We start from the raw sequence: 23,617 nt of genomic DNA, 5'->3' as shown, positions 1-23,617 counted from the left end.
CTGATGGTCTTAATACCACTAGGCCTAAATAAAAAGCTACAGCAAGCAAAGTAGTGGTTACACAGATACCAAAACTCTTTCTATGGGGCAAAGGAAAATATCAAACCATATTGAACACCACTTTTGCTCTCATGCCTTTGAATAGGCACACCAAGATAAATTTCCATAAAATGTGCACTTTCACCAATATACTCACGGGAAGTTCACACACGTTTCCTCTACAATTTCTACACAATGTGAATGAAAACTCACTGGGGATAAGAACATGAGAGAGAGACCACCCCCCCTCCCCCCCAACCCTTACCCAACGTACACTCCCAATGGGTGAAGCTCAGGATCCGCTGTGCTGAATCATAACAATTTCACTGGCAGATCCAAATGCCTTAAGTACTGCAGAAATAAACAAAAAATCTGGAATTAAAAAGTATAATGAAGACCATGAAGCCATCGTCAAATGTCAGAAAAACCCATCTGGTTCACTAACTCCTTTAGGGAAGGAAATCTGCCATCCTTATCTGACCTACAAGTGACCCCAGATCCACTGCAATGTGATTGACCCTCAAATACCCTCTCAAATGTAGGGCCAGTTAGGGATGGTCAACAAATACTGGTTTTGCCAGCGGTGCCCACATCCCATAAAACGAATTTAAAAAAAATAGCAAGATTCTCATTAACCTCACAGATTGACAACAGCGTCAAGACAGAAATGAAAAATCAATGAAAGCTAATTTAGGAATCATCTGAAGATCTGGGAACGTAAATAATTAAAACTGGAAGCAAGTTTTATTTATCCTGCGTCAGCTAGTATTAGTACTTGAGCCAGATGCTTGGGCTGCCTGCGGTATGCGTTTACTGGTTCTTACTCATGACTGGATAAAGTTTTATTTCCCCACTACTCCAGCTCCTGATTTCCACACTGCATTCCTCAGGGCAGCACTTGGAACCAGCAAAGCTTCTGAATTGAAAACTCCAGGAAGCCCCTGCAATGCAGCCCACGCTCAAATCACTGACTTTCACAAAACCACTTCAAGTAAACAAGATGCTCCTCTAACAAAATCTCACACAGATCTTGCACCCCCTCCACCCACATTGAACACACAATCCAATTGGAGGGAGTCAGCCCTGGGCCGTACGGTGCATTCAGCCTCTGATCTTCGGGTAAGCGTTCTCCAAGGCGGCCTTCACGACACACGACAACGTAGAGTCGTTGAGCAGAGACTGATAGCCAAGTTCCGCACACGAGGACGGCCTCAACCGGGATCTTGGGTTCATGTCACACTATCCGTAACCCCCCACGACTTGCCTGGGCTTGCAAAATCTCACTAACTGTCCTGTCTGGAGACAATACACATCTCTTTAACCTGTGCTTACCCCTCTCTCCGCTCACATTGTCTATACCTTTAAGACTTGATTAAAGATAATTCCAACCATTATTTTGTTATTTAGTTTGTGTCATCATGTGCCCTGTTTGTGAACTGAAATCCCACTCACCTGATGAAGAAGCAGTGCTTTGAAAGCTAGTGGCTTTTGCTACCAAATAAACCTGTTGGACTTAACCTGGTGTTGTGAGACTTCTTAATGTATGGTGACAACAGTGGTTAGCCCTGCTGCCTCACAGCATCAGGGACCCAAGTTTGACTCCCGGCCTGGCTCTGTTTTTGGAGTTTGCACATTCTCCCCGTGTCTGCACGGGTTTCCTCTGGGTGCTCCAGTTTCCTCCCACAGTCTAAAGGACGTGCTGGTTACATGCATTGGCCATGCTAAATTCTCCCTCAGTGTACCCGAACAGGCGCCAGAGTGAGGCAAGTAGGGGATTTTCACAGCAACTTCATTTCAATCTGAATGTAAGCGTACTTGTGGCACTAATAAAATAAACTTATATTTGCTGTTCTGAAACACATGAAAGATCATAAACAAGACAGACAGTTTGGGGATTTGTGCGGTATGCTTTGACAGACAATTTTATTAAATTTCCAATCCGTACCTGTCTCCAACTGGCAAGCTCTCTGCATATTTTAAAAAATTAGTTTTCTCCCTTTTCCACACATAGTCATTTGGAGATAAATACCTCTGAAGACTTGCACATTGATCTGTTCTCCTTTGCAGTATGAAAGCTTCATGTTTTATTCCGCATCCTGAATTTACTATCCAGGGAACTGCACAATTCCCACCTCATGTTCTACCATACCGTGATTCCCTTACAGAATTGAGCAAATAGGTTTGAGACCAATACAAGGTTATAGACTCTTCACCTGTGTCAATGTAATTCTCAAAAGATACCAATAGGAGGTCAAATATTGTGTTATCACCCCAACATTTTTATCTCATCTTTCTTGAACAAATACTTATTGCCTTTACAAACCACCGAATAAGTCAACTCCAATTGGGAATGATTGCGGCTGACACACAAAAACAAACAGCAGAGATTCAATGTTCAAAGCTATCTCTGTATAGTTATGTACAACGTAGGAACATAAAAGAAGAAACATCAAGGTACCAGACTAGAAAAACGTCACACTCAGAGAGATACAAAAGGACTTGGCTGAACAAACTAAGCAAATTAATTAGTGCGCTGTTAAATACGAGATGCCAGGTCAGGAGAATACTGATATTCCTAGAAATTAAGATGTTCTCAGAGGACACAAAAAAAGGGGGATGCTTCAAAGAATGGAGCTTCTTGGATAAATAGAGAAGTTAGGGCAGCACACAATGCTTAGCACTGCTGCCTCACAGCACCAGGGACCTGGGTTCGATTCCCGGCTTGGGTCATTGTCTGTGTTTGCACATTCTCTCTGGTCTGCATGGGTTTCTTCGGGTGTTCCAGTTTCCTTTCACAGCCCAAAGATGTGCAGGTTAGGTCATGCTAAATTGCCCCTCAGCGTCCCCGAACAGGCGCCAGAGTGTGATGACTAGGGGACTTTCACAGTAACTTCATTGCAGGATGAATGTAAGCCTACTTGCAACAAGTAAATAAACTTTAACTCAAGTTAAAGCCAATGCGTTAGTAATACTGCAGGTAATCACATAGAATCCAAAGAGTCGAAAACAAGGCCGAAAATAAGGATAAGAATGAGTTAAAGGGAGTGGCAGCAGATATAATTAAAGGTAATAGTAAGGGTATTTGGAAGCATGTAAAAAGTAATGTTGGAGAGAGGATCAATAAGAGGTGAAGTAGGGAGTCACTTGGTTGCGGTTTGAGGGTCTAGTGGAGGTGAAAAAAAAAATGGGTGGTATGTATCCCCCCGCAATGTATTTTTCAGTGGCAGAGACGGCCAGTAGAGGGATCTTCCGGTCCCGCCAATGTCTACAGGGTCTTTCATGCCCTGCACACTCCAACACTGGGGAATGGGTGGAGTGTCACCAGTGGGACTGAAAAATGCCACCAATGAAAAGGGATTTTGCTTCAACTTTTACAGATCAGAATGCAAGTGCATTGGGGAAGCATATCAAACTATTGTGCAGGTCTATCTGTGGAGAGGAATTGGCTCTGAAAACGCTCGCAGAACTCAAGGTTGTTAAATCACCATATCCTGAAGGTAGACAGAGTCTGGGCACAATTTCTTGAGTCTCTTTAAATACACAAACTAAGCTGTGGAACTGGAGACTACACCACAAAGAACATTGCTCAATGTGGTAGAATAAACTGCCTGATTATAGACCAGTTAGTTTAACATCAGGTATGAGTAAACTCTCAGGCTGCTTTCTTAACATTTCGCCCCACTTATCAGCCGATGCCCGATTTGTCGCCTCTCACAATCTTACTGGCACTGGATATCTGGCGAGATCAGCCTCACACCCAAAAAGGGAGCAAAGCTGATTGTTAAAGTGGATTTAAATTTTACAAGCAAAACTGGGACACTATCGTCTAGGCTCACTTGCCTCTGCAATCTCGCCAGTGAAGGGTCTCTCCGGCAGGGATCGTGTGTGAAGGGGACCTGCCATGATAGCCTCGCTGGTAGGGCCAGAAGCAATTCAGGCGCCCCCCCACTCCTCATGAGGTGGGGGACAGGGGAGGGGTGCCCCTTGGGCAATGCCAGCCTGCCAATCTGCTGGGCATATACCCACAAATCTTGGAGGCTTGGGCCATCATGCCCGTAAAATCCAGCCCTGTAATTAAAATTAGTGACCACTTGAAATTTGTTTTAAATTCATGCATGTAGTCTAAAGAAATATCAACAACATGCAGGGAGATGGGTTGGAAACCAAATCTTAATGTAAATGATGTTAATCAGAAGAGTTGAAAGCAATATGACCGCCCCCCACCCCCCACCACCCCCCCCCCCCCACCCCCAGGGTGGTGCTGTGTTTGCTTTTGTTCTATACATATTAATGATTTGAAGGTGGGTGTAGAGAACATAATCGCCAAAACTGGCCGACAACAGGAAAGTTAACAGGTTTGGCAAACTCTGAGGAGGATCATGAACAAGGTCAGGAAGGTGCAGATGGTTTAGCATAACAGGCAGACAGAAGGCAAGTATAACTTCTGCCTCAATGCCAGGGACCTGGTCTGATGTGCAGCTTGGGTCACTGTCTGTGTGGAGTCTGCACATTCTCCCCACGTCTGCATGGGTTTCCTGCCACAGTCTGAAAGACGTGCTGGTTAGCTGTATTGGCCATGTTAAATTTTTCCTCAGTGTATCGGAACAGGCACCAGGCTGTGGCAACTAGGGGATTTTCACAGTAACTTCATTGCAGTGTTGATGCAAGCCTACTTGTGGCACCTAATAAATAAACTTTACAACTAAGAACATAAGAAATAAGAAATAGGAGCAGGAGTAGGCCATCTAGCCCTTCGAGCCTGCCCCGCCATTCAATAAGATCATGGCTGATCTGAAAGTGGTTTAGTTCCATTTACCCGCCCTCTCCCCATAACCCTTAATCCCCTCTCTTATCAAGAACCCATCAACCCGCTTCTTAAAAATATTTAGCGAGGTAGCCTCCACCACTTCAACGGGCAGAGAATTCCAGAGATTCACCACCCTTTGAGTGAAGAAGTTCCTCCTCAGCTCCGTTCTAAACCGCCTCCCCTTTATCTTGAGGCTGTGCCCCCTAGTCCTACTGTCTTTTTTGAGCGGGAAGAGTCTCTCCACCTCTATCCTATCCATCCCGTACTCCATACAGAAAGGCACTGAAGCAATTACAAGAGGATTTGACACATAACTCTCAGAAAAGATGTAGCAATATAAAAGGCCAAAATAATTTTGAAATGTATAAATTGCATCACGGAATATATCTGTAAGAAAGTAAAGATCAGTAAAGCCACAGACAGCTTACAGAATAGAGTCACGAGGGTGATTCCAGGAATGAGAAACTATAGTTCTGAGATGATTGAGATAATGGGACTTCACTGCAGTTTTGAAGGTTATGAAGGGATTTAAAGAATGAGAGTTTGCATTCAAAATATCTTTTATCATGATCGCAGGACATGACAGATCACATTCTAGCTGGTGAAATATTTATAAAGTGCAGTCACTATTTCAATGCGGCAGTAACACATCTTGCATTTATAACAGGTGTGATTCTCTGGACTGCCCTCAGTGTTTTTCCAGGAAGGAGGCGTGCTGTTTGCTGGGTCTTGCCACTGTCAATAACAATTCCTACTCAAGTCAAAGGTTAGTACACAAGAGGAAAGGGAATAGAAGGGAATGAAATGGGAGGATACTCACAGAGCTAGCTGGCACCAACCAGCTGGGCCGAATGGCCTGTTCCCATGCTGTAAATCCTATACCATGTAAATGAAGGGAAAATGAAACGGTTAATGTACCTAAATTTCAATGGTGTGATTGGGGTGGTGGCCTGGTCAAACAGTATGAGCATGTGGGAAAATAGGAGGTTATGCACTTTGGTAGGAAGACTGGACGCGTTGACTATTTTCTAAATGGAGAAAGGCTTCGGAAATCTAAAGCACAAAGTCCATGGCAGAGGGTGCACTGCCAGTGGGGACAGAGAACCCTGCTGGCATGAACGGCTGGAGAATTCTAGTTCTAGTGCCCCAAACCACTTTTAAGGAGCATTATCGAACAGCTTTGGACATTGAGCCACATCATGAGCCACTGGGACAGCTGACCAACGGTTTGGTCAAGAGGTTATGTTTTAAGGAGCATCTTGAAGGACAAGGGCACAGTGGCACTGTGGTTAGCACTGCTGCCTCTTTGTGCCAGGGTGCTGGGTTCAATTCTGGCCTCGGGTTACTGTGTAGAGTTTGCCCATTTTCCCCATGCCTGCTCCGGTTTCCTCCCACAGTCCAATTACGTGCGGGTCAGGTTGATTGGCCATGATAAATTGCCCCTTAGTATCGGGAGGATAAATACATAGGGTTACAGGGGATAGGACCTGGGTGGGATTGTCACCAGTGCAGGCTCGATAGGCCAAATGGCATCCTTCTGCGCTGTAGATTCTATGAAAAATGAGACATAGAGAGAGACAAAAATAATCAGGGAGGCAATTCCAGAGCTTAGGATCTTAGCAGCTGAATGGTACCAAGGTATATGTTCAGAAGATACCTTGGAGGAAGGCTGAGGCTGGAGTGGATTACAGGAGGTAGCAAGGAAATAGCAGCAAACTAGCAAAGAAACAGGGCCCACAGGCAACAATAAATTAAATGATCAGACAGTCTGTTTTAGTGCTCTTGACTGAAGAGCAAGTGTCAGACAGAACATTGAGAAAACTACCCAGCTTTCATGGAATTTCTTGATGGCCACCTGAGGGGGCTGAAGAGGGCAAAGTTTAACAGATCATCTGAAGGGTGAAATCTTGGGCAATGCACTGATATGTCAACCTAACCCATTTACTCAGGTCTCTGGTGTGGGCCATGAATCTACTGAGAGGCAAGAGTGCCACAATTGAGCCAGGACTGACATCAAATAACAGTGGATGTTTTAAAAAATTCATGAAGCATTTCAATGGAGCGAACAGGGAAAGGCTGCTCCCTCTGGTTGGGAATTCAGTGAAGAAGCAAAATCAATTTCAAATTCTGACTGAGAGTGAGGGGAAAGGTTAGAAGCATTTTCTTTACACAAAGTGCAGTTGGGATAGGAATATAACGCCATAAGGGATGGTTCTGGCAGTAAAGGTTGCACATTTTAAGGGAAAGCCACATACATATTAGAAAGAGATAAAGACACGAGGCAATGGGGAAGAGAACAAGGCAGAAAGGTTAGATTTGGATTGTTTAAGCAAACTGTCACAGTCAAGTGACATACATCTTTATAGTTCTATGATTCACAAATAAAAATATATAGATGAGAACAGTCAACGCAGGACAGGGAGCAGAAAAGCTTTATCAAAACATTCTTTAAACAGTTAAACTAATAACAACAGTGGCATTTCAGGTATCTGCCATTATCACAATTACCCACATTTAACAGGTTTTCATTTGTAAGAGCTGCGACATGGGAACGGTTGACAGAAAAATCCAAAATAAAGTTTATTTATTAGTGACAAGTAGGCTTACATTCACACTGCAATGAAGTTACTGTGAAATGCCCCTTGTCACCACACTCCGGCACCTGTTCGGGTACACTGAGGGAAAATCTAGCACGGCTAATTCACCTGACCAGCTCGTCTTTGGACTGTGGGAGGAAACCGGAGCATCCAGAGGTAACCCATGCAAAACAAGGGAAGAATGTGCAAACTCCACACAAACAGTGGCCCAAGCCGGGAATCGAACTCGCGTCCTTGGTGCTGTGAGGCAGCAGTGCCAACTGTGCCGCCCCCTAAAATCTGTAGGTCATGCAGAATTTCTACTAAGGAGAACTAATGTACAGACTGCAAGATCATAATATTAACCTTCTCTGACAAAAGATATAGAGGGAATACATGCTTAACACAACAAACCTGGGGAGTCCCTGGACTAGACTCTGGAGGACCAGGCTAATGTTCTGAGGACAAGTTTTCAAACTCCACCACGTGGAATCTGAACTAATAAAATGTGCAATTGAAGACTAGGCCAGAATTCTTTGTTGCTGTTCACCCCACCACCACTGCCAGCGAGAATGGAGAAGTTGGCACTCAGCCAAATCTCCATTCACTGCAGCGGGTCCGGAGAAGCCCAGGTTGATTCTTAATTACCCTCTGAAATGGCCTAGCAATTAGGTTTGGACAACAAATGCTGATCTTGCCAGCCAAAGAGTAAAGAAAGAAAAAAAATCACAAGCTGTTATCTGTAATGGCAATTACCCAAAGATAACACAAATTAATTCCTTTTGTAGAATTGTGTAGAAGATATTTTCTTCATTGTAGAACTCCCGTTTTAATTAGCAAAGAGTGGACACGTGGGTCCACCACATCCTAAGATGCTGAACAGCACGTTAGAATTGTAATTTCTATTGCAATGCAAGGTGGCAGCCAAAATGCACACAACAAAATCCCATACAAAGTAATGTGATCAATGGCTAAACGGTTTGCTTTTATGGCACTGGCTGAGGGGTAAACATTGGCCAAAACTCCCTTGCTCATCTTTAAATCACACCAATTACATCTGCCTCGGACAGCAGATGGGGACTCAGTTTAATATTGCACTCAGAAGACAGAAGCTCCCTCCTGGCTGCCCTGAACTGTCAGCCGAGGTTACAGGCAGGTCTCCAGTGGGATCCGAAGCCACGACCTTTTGACTCAGACACAGGAGTGCGATCTCTCAGCCAAGGCTGACATCAATTACCACAAGAGGTCAATAATAAACTTCACCAATTATATGAGCATCGTTTAGATATTGGACTATTAGACCAGAGAACAGCTTTCACAATCTACTTTCTCTACATTACAAATCTACTCAACTAATCAGTATATTTTGGCTATTGTCAATTAGTGATGTTTTTAATAAGTTCCAACTATTCTCATATATTTTCACATCTAATTTCCTATTGCTTCTTATGATAACCTTTGCATTAGCACTGCATTTTCCTTACTTTGCACAATACATCACATTTTTGCTTCAAGCACGGGGCTGGGTTTTAAGTCCTGGATGAGCCAAAGCTGGGATGGTGTGGGGGAGGTGGTCAGGGGTATATGTAAATCCCGCAAGTCACCACAGCACAACCACCAGCAGCTTTTTAACTCAGTAGCCACGAATCCTTGGTACTCAACATAACAGCATAATAGGAGCAGGAGTAGGGCACACAGATCTTTGAGCCTGATCTGCCACTCAATAAGACCATGACTGTTCTCATCATGACTGCAACTCCACCTTCCTGCCTGTTGTCCACCCCTTGAAGACCTTATAGTTGAAGAAGCCGTCAACTCACCCTTGAATCGATTTCAATGATTCAGCACTCTGGGGTAGAGAATTCCAAAGATTTAGGAACTTTTGAGGGAAGAAGTTGTGCCTCATTTCCATCCTAAATAACAGACCCTCTATTTTGAAACTGTGCTGTCAGTTCTAGATTCTCTCATGGTGGGAGGAACATCCTCTCAGCATCTACCCTGTTATACCCCCTCAGAATCAGGTACGTTTCACCTCTCATTTTTGAAAACTCCAATGAGTGAACAGTCCACCTGTTCCGCTTATCCACTTGAAACAACCCTTCATCCCAGGAAACAATCCAGCGAACTTTCTGTGAACTGCCTCCTATGCCGTGCTGCCCCAGCACAGCTTCAGCCCTCTCAATTACAACGTTCTCTGCACCTTGCCTATTGGAGTGACAGATGGGTTAGTGGAAGTTCTCTATCGTACAGGTATTTACTTGAGTCATGGAAAGATCTTAACAAAGGGCAGGGATTTTAGGCAAGAAGTGTGCTTGGCACACTGTTCTTTTCCATCCAAGATCATACCAGCAAATTAAATATTTGTCACAGAAAGTCCTGCCAATTTTCTCCCATTGTCAGGAGTGCTCTGATGTTAGACCTGGAAATCAACATTACAAGAGACACCATCTCTTTCACAACTTAGTATTCTCATTTTACAAGCTTATTTTCTTTCAACTGATGTTTTAAATTTAAAAATTCTGTGTAGCTCATAAATAAGGTCATTTTTAATAGTTCACTGAGTTATATTCCAAAGAAGTGATATTATTGACCTATCACAGTGTCAGCATGTTCAATCTCAATATTTTAAAATGACATCATCAAGACAAATTTAAGGATAAAAGTATGAACATGATGCGAGATCATGGCCAATATTTCCTGTGTCGTGAGCTCCTAAAAGGTGGGAATAAAGGTTCCAAATGCTGTCAAATATTTAGGACCAAATGTCTTGACAAAGTGGCCAATGATAATGGTCTTCGCTTATGTTCCTTTGGTGATGTGCCCACAAAATAAAAATGCACTGAAGGAAACTAAATATTTCACAGGATCCAAACAAGCAAGTAGTTTCCCTTTCCCAAAAGATGTTTCTAAAGTTAGTTTATTTATTTATTAGCCACAAGTAAGGCTTACATTAACATTGCAATGAAGTTACTGTGAAATTCTCCTCATCGCCACCCAAGCCGGGAATCAAACCCAGAACCCTGGCGCTGTGAGGCAGCAGTGCTAACCACTGTGCCATCATGCCAATATTCAATGCTGACTAGTATCCAGTCAAAATCAATGCTGTCATTGATGGTTCACCCTCTGACACTTATACACATTAACAAAATGCTTTGTTCTCTCTGTTCTTTGCACCAATGATTTACTCTATCATCCTGCACTAATTTCTTTTGTAGATAATTTCACTGTATGCTCATTAGCTTCCTTCAAGGTGCCCAAAGTCCACTGAATCCGATGGTTATAGAATCATTGAATCCCTGCAGTGCAGAAGGAGGCCATTCTACCCATCAAGACTGCACCACTCAGGCCCAATTCCCATTTACCCTGCTAAACCTCTGACACTAGGGTCAATTTAGCATGGCCAATCAACCTAACCCAGGCTTATTTGAAGTGACAGGAGAAACTGGAGCACCTGGAGAAACCCATGCAGACATGGGGAGAATGTGCAAACTCAACACAGATAGGGACCCAAGCCGGAAATTGAACCCAATTCCCTGGTGCTGTGAGGCAACAGTGCTAATCACTGTGCCATCCCTGAAGTTCTCCCTTCAATGTGCAGTCAAGATTAATGTAAGAACATAAGAAATAGGAGCAGGAGTAGGCCATCTAGCCCTTCGAGCCTGCCCCGCCATTCAATAAGATCATGGCTGATCTGTCGTGGCTCAGTTCCACATTCCCGCCCTCTCCCCATAACCCTTAATCCCCTCGCTTATCAAAAACCCATCAACCCGCGTCTTAAAAATATTTAGCGAGGCAGCCTCCACCACTTCAACGGGCAGAGAATTCCAGAGATTAAGCCGATACATGAGTGTTACTTTCAACTTTTAAGAACACAAAGCTAGAGGACTTGAGGTGGAGCAGCTTCAGGCTGTAGAGACGAGAAAAATCAGCTTCTCTGTAAAGACGTGAACGCAGCAATAAAATAGAAGGATGGGACTGATTAAAATTCATGAGCTGAGAAAGTCTCTGCGCAGGGACTCTGCAATGGCAGCTGCCTGAGTTCACACGTTTCCACATTTTATGTCAACACTTGTTGCATTTGTAGTGCTTTTGCTCCCAAAGAGTTGCTAATTTGCCCAAGAAAAATCCCAAGTAGCAGTGAGAGAAAATGCTGATGGTTGATTAACAGGAAAGCATTAACGATGCACCTTTATTTTCTCCTTATGCTTTCAATGGAACAGCAACAATCTAGTATCTTTCCAGCCTTTCAAGGTGCGGTTTCTTCCTGTCTCACAAGGTTAAGCAAAAGCTTTTACCTTTAATGGCTCTGTCTTTGGTCCTGCTTCAGTTATTGAGATACTTGGCCGACCTCCAATGACCTCAAGTGGAGCTCCTTAACTAAAGCTACCTCCGAAAACCTTTCTTCCTTCATGCCAAAGAAAAATCTTTTTCCCCCTCAGCGACTCTTACTTTCCTACGAACTTTAATTCTGCCTAAGAATTAAATATCACGTGAATGTCTAGAGAAAATTGCCAATCACCTCACTGTACACAGGGTACAAGTAAAAGCAGGTTACCTGATTCTTCTCTCTCACCTCTAACTTCACAATCCCTCTCCATCTTAATCTTTGTTTTTTACCATTCTGATCAATGGTACTGAGATCAGTGCTCCTGAATATTTTATTCCCATCCGTCTGAAGTCCCAGATTATCTCCATCTCTTTCTCTATCTGTGTATCTGGTTCTATTTGTCGTCTAACCCCCCCGTGTATCATTTTCCACGTCAATTGTTCTTCACCCTATCCAACTCCCAAAGTGACATCTATAAACAAAAGCAAAGGAAAATAGTTGGGAAAATGAGACTAGCCCGCCATCATATCACCAGTGATTAGAGTCTTGTAACAGTACAGTCGCACTAGGTTCTTTTTTTTGCATTGCTGAACTAACCCTTCTCAGCATCCCTTTGCTTTCTCGAACCTGTGAAGGGCAGGAAAGGGGGAACAGTGTGGAATAGCTGCACAAGCATGTGATATTGGCAGCAGAATTATCAGGAAACCAAAGAATAGACACATACAAGTAGGCAATGTAAAGTGGAAATACAGGGGAGATCTCATTGAGACATATAAGATGATGAATGGGATGGATAGGATAGAGGTGGAGGGGCTCTTCCTGCTCAGAAAGGACAGTAGGACTAGAGGGCACAGCCTCAAGATAAAGGGGGGGCAGTTTAGAACAGCGTTGAGGAGGAACTTCTTCACTCAGAGGGTGGTGGATCTCTGGAATTCTCTGCCCGTTGAAGTGGTGGAGGCTGCCTCATTAAATATAATTAAGACGCGGGTTGATGGGTTTTTGATAAGAGAGGGGATTAAGGGTTATGGGGAGAGGGCGGGAATGTGGAACTGAGACACGACAGATCAGCCATGATCTTATTGAATGGCGGGGTAGGCTCGAAGGGCTAGATGGCCTACTCCTGCTCCTATTTCTTATGTTCTTATGTGAACATCGTATAAAGGCACTCTGGCAACTGTTATGACATTGCAGGAGTTGGGGGTAAAATGGGAGTCTGTCCTGTAGTATGGGATATTTGAAAGGTCTAAAGGAAGGGGAACGGGAAGTCAGTGCCTGGTCAATTTTCGGCTTGGGTCACTGTCCTCCCCATGTCTGTGTGGGTCTCCTCCGGTTTCCTCCCACAGTCCAAAAGATTTGCTGGCTAGATGCATTGGCCATGCTAAATTCTCCCTCAGTGTACCCAAACAGGCTCCAGCGTGCAGCGACTAGGAAATATTCACAGTAACTTCATTACAGTGTCAATGTAAGCCTAGGGGCTAACGTAAGGCTGGGTAGCATGGTGGCACAGTGGTTAGCACTGCTGTCTCACAGCGCCAAGGATCCAGGTTCGATTCCTAGCTTGGGTCACTGTCTATGAGGAGAATACACATTCTCCCAGTGTCTGTGTGGGTTTCCTCCGGGTGCTCCAGTTTCCTCCCACTGTCCAAAAATGTGCGGGTTAGTAGATTGACCATGTTAACATGGTGGGTATTCTGTATTCAAATCATTTTTAAACAAAATTAACTTCATTATTATTAAACTTCTTGTTTAGCTGGAGTAATTCATTTTCTTGGTTTATTAAAATTGCCTCAGTGTCAGGAGGATTACATAGGATAAATGCAAGAGATTATGGGGTAGTAGGGATAGGATCTGAGAAGGATTGTGGTTGGTGCAGACTTGATGGGCCAAATGACCTCCTTCTGCCCTGTAGGATTCTACTATTCTGCTTGTGACACTGATAAATAAATTCAAACTTAACTACAAGTGGTCAAATACAATAGATGCCTGGCAGTCGATCTTCCAAACTATCCTTGATATCAGGGAATGGAGAATGATCCCAGAGGGGAAGACAAATAACTTTAAAAACAGATACGGGCAATGGCAACTATCCAATCAAATATATTTAGCTCGAAAAATATTTTCCAACATTGCCACTTACTCCTGCTAACTAACTTTTGGGACCTGCTCTCAGGCATTCATGTAAAACATGACAACATTGTGCTTGTCTGCCATCTGTTATTTTCAATGGAGCATTTGGCTTCCTCTGCTGACTGTCTGCAGGGGCTTCTGTAACCACGGCTCCAATTCTACACTGTGGTGTTGCCGACTGTGGCAGATGTTATACTGATTGCAGCCCAAAGCCCCTCACAATTTCATTGTTGTTGTTGTTCTACCTTAGATTTGCTAAAACTAAAAGTGAAAATAATCAGCATGGGATACCCAACCTGACAAAAGAGCGACAACTGTCGGTCAGATTCCCGGCTGGGGTCACTGTCTGTGTGGAGTTTGCACATTGCCCGTGTGTCTGTGTGTGTTTCCTCTGGATGCTCCGCTTTCCCTCCACAGTCTAAAAGATGTGCTGGTTAGGTGCTAAATTCTCCCTCAGTGTACCCGAACAGGCACCAGAGTGTGGTGACTTAACTTCATTGCATTGTTAATGTAAGCCTACTTGTGACACTAATAAGGTTTAAACTAATACCATTTGACTTTGCAATCATCTCCCCACTTTTATCAGTGACAATGATGCCTTGAAGAGGGCTTTGGATAATTGCTTGAATAGGAACAATGAGCAGGGTAATGGCACTAAATCATCATGCTCATTCAGAGAACCAGTGCAGAATTGATGGGCCAAATGGCCTCTATCTCATAGAATCCCTACATTCAGCACATCGAGTCTGCACTGACCGCAATCCTACCCAGGCCTTATTTCCATAACCCCATGCATTTACCCTAGCTACTTCTCCTGACACTAAGGGAGAGTTTAGCATGGCCAATCCACCTAACCTGCACATCTTGAGAGTGTGGGAGGAAACCGGAGCACCCAGAGGAAACCCACACAGACACGGGGAGAACGTGCAAACTCCACACAGACAGTGACCCAAGCCGGGAATGGAACCTGGGCCCCTGACACTGTGAAGCAGCAGTGCTAACCACTGTGCCACCCTGTAACAACTCTAATTTAAAAGTTAATCTTATCAGACGTCCAAGCTCGCTGCCAGTCAGTAAATGAGTTTCACTTGCTCATAGCATAGGAGGATAGTGCAGACAGACCATGAGAGCAGCCACGAAGGGGGTCTATAATATCTTGGCTGGTGCAGGAGAACAGGAAACCGGAAAGGATGGAAATAATACTATGAAAATTAAGTTGAAGTTGCAACTCCCATCTTCCTGCCAGGTTTTAAGACAACCATTAGGTCATGTGCATTGTTCAAGAAATTTGATTTCAAGCAATCTAGTCTAAAATATTGAAAGCACTGACAGAAAGGTAAGATCTTGAATGCGAGCAGCTTGTTGCCAGGTAATACATAGGAGCAAATTTTCCTCCTTTCTCTAAATGCAATTAAATTCAGACTTGATCTCACTGAAGGAGAGTGGAGACTACTGAAAAAGTAATTATTTGGTGGTACGTACTTTGCTCTTCAGTTTTAAGAACCAACTGGATATCTCCACATAACTTCAGATTCCAGATTAATCTGCTTACTATGAAATACTCTGTGGTTATAATTGGCACTGACTTGGATGTGATTCACTCTTCATTTTTTTTATTGTTGGTGAACCCAGTATGGAATCAATCACATTCCATTCTCCCTGCGTCCCCTTCCCACACACACACACACATATCCTATCCCAGCAGTTATGATGCACGTTCACACATCTCTCGAAAAAAAAACCTCAAAAATTCTCTCCTGCATTTTGTTTTGGGAGCAAGCACTAAAAACACTGGTGCCAACTCACGAGAGAGGTGAGGGGGGGGTGCACACTTGCCCACAGATGGCACTGACTGAGCTGGCTGCCTGTATTCAGAGCTGGCACTTTGAACGCCACAATGTGAAGCACAGGAGGTACAGCAAGGGAAATAATAGCAGCACACGGCTCAGAGAGGCAACTGTTCTGTGAAAGGAAATATTCTTGAATGGGAGGCAGCAGCAAGCCACAAACATCAAAATAACTGGCACTCCCCACACACTAATAATAATGAACAGTCGCGGTGCTTGACTTTGATGGACCTTTCATGCATTCTGTGGATTAGGGTAAATATTGCCAATTCCACATTTCAATTTAAACCAGTCACCCGTCCCCAGCCGTTTGAATGGATAGATCCACATTGTTGCATTGTACTCAATGACAGCTCCCTGGTACGATAGCAATTTACAACATAGATCATATCAAAGGAGCTGAGACAGGGGTTGGGGGGGGGGGGGTGGTGGAGAGAGACAAAATTATACTTGGTTACAGGTCATCTCCCGAGATTTGACCGCCCCCCACCCCATTTGTATCTATTTTCTTTGTACCTGACTTGCCAACGCCAGCTCTCCCGAAGACGGCGAGTTTGACTTCGGCACTCTTCGCCATGGTCCAAAGAGTTCGGGAAGGGAACCGGCTCGGTATTCAATCGGTGAGCAGCAAGAGAGAGCAAACAAATCCCGGCAGGAAGAAATAAACTTTTGTCAATCCCAAAGTCGAAGTTCACCATTTCATTCCGGCTGAAGAGGGACCCTCTGAGAGAGCGATGGAGAGATTGAATGGGGGGGGGGGGGGAAGAGAAGAAAAACAGGTTAAAAGTTACTTTTTACTTAGTAATCCCCTGGGCACCAACCAAGAGAAATCTTTGACAGAATGGAGATGTTTCAGCAGGCTTTCAGACTTGCCCGTTTTCCAGGGAAGGTGCTGTACCTGTAATTACATTGGCACTTTCAGCAATGGGGAGCATTACAATCATTTCTCACTGCAGATATGGTGACTAACGGTACTGCTGGCAGGAACAGCATGCAAAGAGTCTTTCCATCTCCACCTGGCTCAGGGGAACAGGGGGCAGACCTGGCTCAGGGGAACAGGGGGCAGACCTGGCTCAGGGGAACAGGGGGCAGACCTGGCTCAGGGGAACAGGGGGCAGACCTGGCTCAGGGGAACAGGGGGCAGACCTGGCTCAGGGGAACAGGGGGCAGACCTGGCTCAGGGGAACAGGGGGCAGACCTGGCTCAGGGGAACAGGGGGCAGACCTGGCTCAGGGGAACAGGGGGCAGACCTGGCTCAGGGGAACAGGGGGCAGACCTGGCTCAGGGGAACAGGGGGCAGACCTGGCTCAGGGGAACAGGGGGCAGACCTGGCTCAGGGGAACAGGGGGCAGACCTGGCTCAGGGGAACAGGGGGCAGACCTGGCTCAGGGGAACAGGGGGCAGACCTGGCTCAGGGGAACAGGGGGCAGACCTGGCTCTACCTCGCCCACACTCATTCCCAAATGCCACAAGGTGGGTGGGGGGGGGGGGGAACGGGGGAGATGACTGGGTGGGAGGTGGATATCCACTCCACATCCCACCACTTCTGCACTGAATGAGGAGCAGAAGGTACTGCATGTACACTCGGCACTGTCACTGCCCCCCACTCCGACATCCCCGGTAACTCTCAATGCACCATTCAGTTTCCACCCTCCCCAGTGTGTATCATTAACTTTCCATCTCCACCTAGAAATAATCCCCCTTGCTAAAACTGCAGGAGGCAAACAGGAACAAAACAAGCACAGCACACACACAAAACACAACATACACAACACACCGGCTGGTTCCATCTGCTCAGACTCCTCTCTCCCTCTGCAGCTCTGCCACCCTCCAGCTCAGGACAAGCACTGTGCAGCAGCCCGGCTGGAGATATATATGTGGGTTGTCCTCCTGGGTTGCAGGTTCGGGAGGGCTTTTTTTCCCCCCCTCCTCTTCCCCCTACCAGCGACTCCGCCACTCAGCAGAGGAGTGCCTGGCGGCTGAGGTTGGGATGTGCCTTTGACAGAGAGAGCGGAGCCTCCTCCAGCGGATCGGCCGCAATATGCGGACTGGAGCGCAGCAGAAGGTGCACGGGATTGGCATCTCACTGCTGCCAGATCAGGGACACACTTGAGACGGTGAGAGAACATCCCTGACAGATGACAGGAGAAATAAGAAAGTAGAAGACTGTGGGTGTGCTCTATTTTCTCTGCCTCCGCCCCGCCCCAAGGTCAGAAGCTTAGAATCGCAACAGTGCAGAAGGAGGCCATTCAACCCATCGAGCCTGCACTGACTCTCCTGGGACTTTTACTCAATCCCACTCCCCACCCTATCCCCATAACCCTGTCCATTTTACAATGGCTCATCCACTTAAATCTACACATTTTGGGACACTAAGAGGCAATTTTGCATGGCTAATCCACCTAACCTACACATCCCTACACATTTGCTACTCCAAAGATGTGTGTTAGGTTGATTGGCCATGTTAAATAGTCTGGGGGATTGGCAGGGTCAGTGAGAGTTACGGGAATAGGGCCTGGGTGGGATTGTGGTCAGTACAGACTCGATGAGCCGAATGGCTTACTTCTGTGCTGTAGGGATTCTATGATCTTGGGGCACCAAGTGGCTAAATTGTCCCTTGCATGACCAACCCACCTAACTTTCACATCTTGGGACAATAGAGGAACAATTTATAGAACATTACAGCACAGTACAGCCCCTTCGGCCCTCGATGTTGTGCCGAGCTATGTCCAAACCCAAGATCAAGCTATCCCACTCCCTATCATTCTGGTGTGCTCTATGCGCCTATCCAATAACCGCTTGAAAGTTCCGAAAGTGTCCGACTCCACTATCACAGCAGGCAGTACATTCCACACCCCAACCACTCTCTGAGTAAAGAATCTACCTTGGACATCCCTCCTATTATCTCCCACCATGAACCCTATAGTTATGGCCCCTAGTAACAGCACGGCTGTTACATTTAGCATGGCTAATCCACCTAATCTACATATTTTGGGACACTAAGGAGCAATCTAACACAGCCTAACCTGCATATCTTTGGAGTTTGGGAGGAATCCGGAGCATCCAGAGGAAACCTACACAGACACAGAGAGAATATGCAAACTCCACACAGACAGTCAGCCCATGCCGGAATCGAACCCGGTGCCTGGCATTAAAAGGCAGCAATGCTAACCACTGTGCCATGCTGTGTTTAGAATCCTGGATTCAACTGTACATTTTGAGTGCACATTGAAATTGTCTAAATCTATTACTATCTGGTTTCCGTGTCAATTTCTGGCAGGAGCAGCTGTTTTGCTTTGCAGCCTTTGCACTCTTGCATCAGAAAGTTGTAAGCTGAAGTCTCACTTGACCACATGCTGTACTGTGACACTTCAGTGCAGTGCTGCGGGAATTGTTGGAGGTGCCACCTTTCAGACAAGATGGAAAACCAACAACCGCCCACTTGGGTCAATATAGAAGATCCCATGGCTTTATTTCGAACAAGGGCAGATGAGTTCTCAAGGCATTCGGGAGAACTCATCTGCCTTTGTTTGAAATAAAGCCATGGGATCTTCTATATTGACCCAAGTGGGCGGTTGTTGGTTTTCCATCTTGTCTGAAAGGTGGCACCTCCAACAATTCCCGCAGCACTGCACTGAAGTGTCACAGTACAGCATGTGGTCAAGTGAGACTTCAGCTTACAACTTTCTGATGCAAGAGTGCAAAGGCTGCAAAGCAAAACAGCTGCTTCTGCCAGAAATTGACACGGAAACCAGATAGTAATAGATTTAGACAATTTCAACTCACACTCAAAATGTATAGTTGAATCCAGGATATACCTGTCTGAACTAGCATTACTTTAAAAGGGCAGCTTATCTGGTCATTGCTATTGTGAGGGCTTGCGATGCAAAACTTGGTTACTAAGCACCAGCCTAAACTTGTTAATGCTAAAAGCCTTATTTCAAAAATTTTTATTCTTTGATTAAAGAAACCTTGCAGAATGCATATCCAACTCTAAAGCAAATTCATGGTTCATCACAATGAAAGCAGAATGTTTATTGATATTTCTGCTTATTCAAATCTGTGCTGCTGCTAAACCACTTCCATCAGTCTTGTGCCCTCAGCAAGAAGCCTCACTCAAAAGGCGCGCCAGTCAGCATGTACTGTATCTCCTACATTTACACAGTTAAAGCTCCCCACTGAAAATAGTGAGTTAGTCTTTATAGAACACTTACTGTTTTAGTGGGAGTCGCTTTAGCATCAGTTGGCTGGACAGTTTGTTAGTGATGCAGTGTGATGCCAAAGCATGAATTCGGTTCCTATACCACATGAAGGCCCCACCTTCTCAACCTTGTCCCTCGCCTGACGTGTGGTGATCCTCAGGTTCACTGGTCGCAGCCTTTGGTCATCTTGGATTATGGTGACTTTACTGTTTTAGTGCTTGGCTCAGAAGAAGTCAAAATATTGGGAGTCCAACTCAGGTTCTAGACAATTGAGAGCATATGGACTGACACTTAAGTGCACTACTAAGGGAGAGCTGCATTACTGGAAGCACGATCTTACAGGTGAATTGTTAAAGCAAGGCCCTAAACATAGCCTTGGAAGTTCAAGGGAGTCATACCCCTCAAGCAGCACAATTACTTGCTTTCTTCCCTGCTGTTGGTGGAACATTACTATTCACAAACCAACTGCTGCGTTTCTCTGAACAACAACAACAGGAGCACTTGAAAACTATTAACCATGCAGTTTACCATGGAGCATTCTGAGAATTTAAAAAGCTCTGTATAAATTCAAGTTCACTTGCTGTCTCTTTTTATCTTACCATCCTTCAATATAGGTTACTTTTTCTGGAGAAGTATAATCGGCACAGAGTTACATAAGAACATAAGAAATAGGAGCAGGAGTAGGCCATCTAGCCCTTCGAGCCTGCCCCGCCATTCAATAAGATCATGGCTGATCTGTCGCTGCTCAGTTCCAGTCTCAGTTACAGTTAATATAATTGGGTGGAATACTTAAAAATAAAAGACTGCTCGAAGCTTGAATTTTTTATTTAGAAGTATTATGGGGACACATTGCACAAGTTTTACTGAGACTATTTCGATCTATCTTTATTTATTAGTGTCACAAGTAGGCTTATATTAACCCTGCAATGAAGTTACTGTGAAAATCCTCTAGTTGCCACGCTCCGGTGCCTGTTCAGGTACACTGAGGGAGAATTCAGCACAGCCAATGTACCTAACCAGCACGTCTTTCGGACTGCAGGAAGAGACTGGAGCACCCGGAGGAAACCCACACAGACACTGGGAGAACATGCAGACTCCACATACAGTGACCCAAACTAAGAATCAAACCCAGGTCCCTGGCACGGTGGGGCAGCAGTGCCAACCACCACGCTGTCCTAGCTGATCAGAGAGACATAGATTGCTCATATACCTTTTAACATTCTTGTTCATTCCTGTCTGGCAAGCAATGGGGCAATTTAGTGTTTTATTTCAATCTGTATTCTGAAGCTTGTTGTTTCTTCCTGATTAATGACAGCAGCCGTGATGAGCATCGAAACTGGCAGCAAAGTGGGAACAAACTGAACCAATTCAATTTTTTCCATTTTCTACAATACTCTCTACCTTTTTTCTGATCATGGAAAAAAAAGAGAAATTTTAGAAATTGTATTTTCCAAAAAAAAATCTGCCGTTGTCAGCTCGATTCTGTTAATAGCTGATTGATGAGCTTTTAGAGAAAGATGCGGCAGTGTTCCCACCAGCGGATATTAAAACTACTATGTGGCAATTAGCTCACCCACTCAGCTATAGTTAATTCAATGATAGAGCAAACACACGCGTTGGCAGAGTGTCTGCTACATCATTGCTGTTAGTGAGAGGCGGTCGCCCAGAGATGCAGCTCTAGCCCACCAAGTATCACTGTCCCCATTAAATGTGATCTTTTCCCCAGCCACCTTCATTCAAAGCCATTCCTGCCAGCACCCCTGGACTTACTGTGATCATGCACCTTTGGAGCAACATTAACAGGGCAGATGAGAAGACAAACCCTGTTGGATCCCCTGTAATTAGTATGACGTGGATAAGGAAGGAGCAATCATTCATGCTCCCAGGAGGGCAAATTCTCAGTTAGGGCTGTGAGATAGAAGCAGTGGACATGAGTGCATAATATTGATTCCATTCCCACTGCTATCCTATGCAATTTTAGATATCACAGCAAAGCAAAATCTACCTCCAAAACTCTATCATATTATGTCTATCATAACTTACAATTCAAATCATTGATCTCTTAAAAAAAAATCTGCAGATGGACAAATTAGTTAATCAAGCTGCGCAAATTCTCTGCCTTACATGCCCCCATCTCAAGCAACAACTTTAATCTTATTTGATGAATTTCACTGTAATTAAAACACAGGGGTATCAGCGGAAGAGAATTTTTACAGTAGTTACATACATGCTGACGTTGGTTTCATCGGGTCCTGAGGTGGACACACAAAGGGGGTTGTCCAGTGGCCTAGGTGGTCAGAAATTGAGGAAATCGAATCAGTGCCAGTCACTATGTAACATCAAATACATGGCCCAAGATTGAAAGAGCTTCAGTAGCTTTAATGCCAGCAGTCCACACTATTATTCAGCTTATTCCGCTGAATCTTTGGGCTTTGTATTTCTAATTTTATATTAGAAACTAATCCCTGCCCATCCTTAAAAACTGGTTAGTGTTTAATATTCAGCATTTCAAAGTAAGATTGGTCAAGTTGTAAAAAAAAAATCTACATTTCGGCTATAAAGCGGATTATAGTAAGTAGAGTATCTTATTAATCCTCGGGATAGGCAGGTTTGTACTGGCAAATTACAGAAAAGCTGGAGCTTCTTGATCACAGGAGACAAGGTATACTTTTGGGAGCGGCTGTTTAATCATTGAGCAACAAGGTGACGTTGTAAATTAGTTGCAGCATCAGCCACTGTTGGGAGTAGGAAAACAGTTAAATCATTCCAGAAGTGGGGAATGATATGTAACTGACTGCAGAGCCTGTATAAATCTAGCAATTTATTGCCATCACCCAAACTAATCCCCATCGTAAATTTCCCGTCTTTGAAAGTCTTCAGCTGACAAGCTACTATCTTTACCTTGGAAACAATTTCATATTTCAAAATGGATTTTACAGCATGCAGTCAGAATATGTGTAGACACAGGGTTGAAAAGGCAAATGTTTTCAATCTGCAAATACAACTGATAACACTCATCCTTCCAAAGTGAAAGACCTGCCTCCCTCATGTGAGCGCTCATATGTATTCTGAATGCATCATTAACTGCTCTATAATCTAAACTATTCCCTTTTGAATCTGTATCAAGGAAAACAAATCATACGACCTGATGGCACTAGATGGACGGCACAATGGCAGAATGGCTCGCACTGCTGCCTCACAATGCCAAGGATCCGGGTTCAATTCCCGGCTTGGGTCACTGTCTATGTGGAGTTTGCACATTCTCCCCATGTGTACATGGGTTCCCTCCGGGTGCTCCGGTGTCCTCCCACAGTCTGAAAGATGTGCTGGTTAGGTGCATTGACCCCAAAAGGTGCCGGAGTGTGGAATTTCATAGTAACTTCATTGCAGTGTTAATGTAAGTCTTACTTGTGACTAATAAAAAACAAAGTTTAAAAGATGATAAAGCAAGCATTTCCACTCCTCAAATGCACATTTTTCCATCTGGTCATTGTGGACTGGGGACGATGGAAGGTAGTTCAATTTGACAATGTTGCATAGCCACTGATGTTAAACCAGGAGAAGTTTTGTTGAAACTTAACCTTCCAACCCATCGAAATTTAGTCTCCATCCCATTGCTGGTCTCCTGTTCTTGCCTCATATAATCCACCAATGTGCAAGCAAAGAGTTGGATATGCACCTGAGCTAGTTCC

At 44.6% G+C, this 23,617-nt stretch overlaps 1 protein-coding gene across 3 annotated transcripts in view; it reads right to left on the bottom strand.

Moving 5' to 3' along the window:
- Positions 1 to 23,617, bottom strand: part of rerg (RAS-like, estrogen-regulated, growth inhibitor) — a 99,959-nt gene that overhangs the window by 75,088 nt on the left and 1,254 nt on the right. Inside the window, exons 1-2 of one of the 3 annotated variants that reach the window (XM_080207821.1) lie at positions 22,153 to 22,259; positions 16,240 to 16,446 (exon numbers count right to left, since the gene is read on the bottom strand). In XM_080207821.1, the coding sequence (XP_080063947.1) occupies positions 16,240 to 16,300 (61 nt within the window). In that variant the 5' untranslated portion in view covers positions 16,301 to 16,446; positions 22,153 to 22,259. Of the gene's footprint in view, positions 1 to 16,239; positions 16,447 to 17,500; positions 17,677 to 22,152; positions 22,260 to 23,617 lie in introns of those variants that run through there. The other 2 variants (XM_080207818.1, XM_080207820.1) reach the window with 2 other exon arrangements.

This window comes from Carcharhinus amblyrhynchos, chromosome 19, assembly GCF_965287045.1.
Source record: "Carcharhinus amblyrhynchos chromosome 19, sCarAmb.v2.hapA, whole genome shotgun sequence".
Classification (NCBI taxonomy): domain Eukaryota; kingdom Metazoa; phylum Chordata; class Chondrichthyes; order Carcharhiniformes; family Carcharhinidae; genus Carcharhinus; species Carcharhinus amblyrhynchos.
This window is presented reverse-complemented; position numbering and strand designations above follow the sequence as displayed.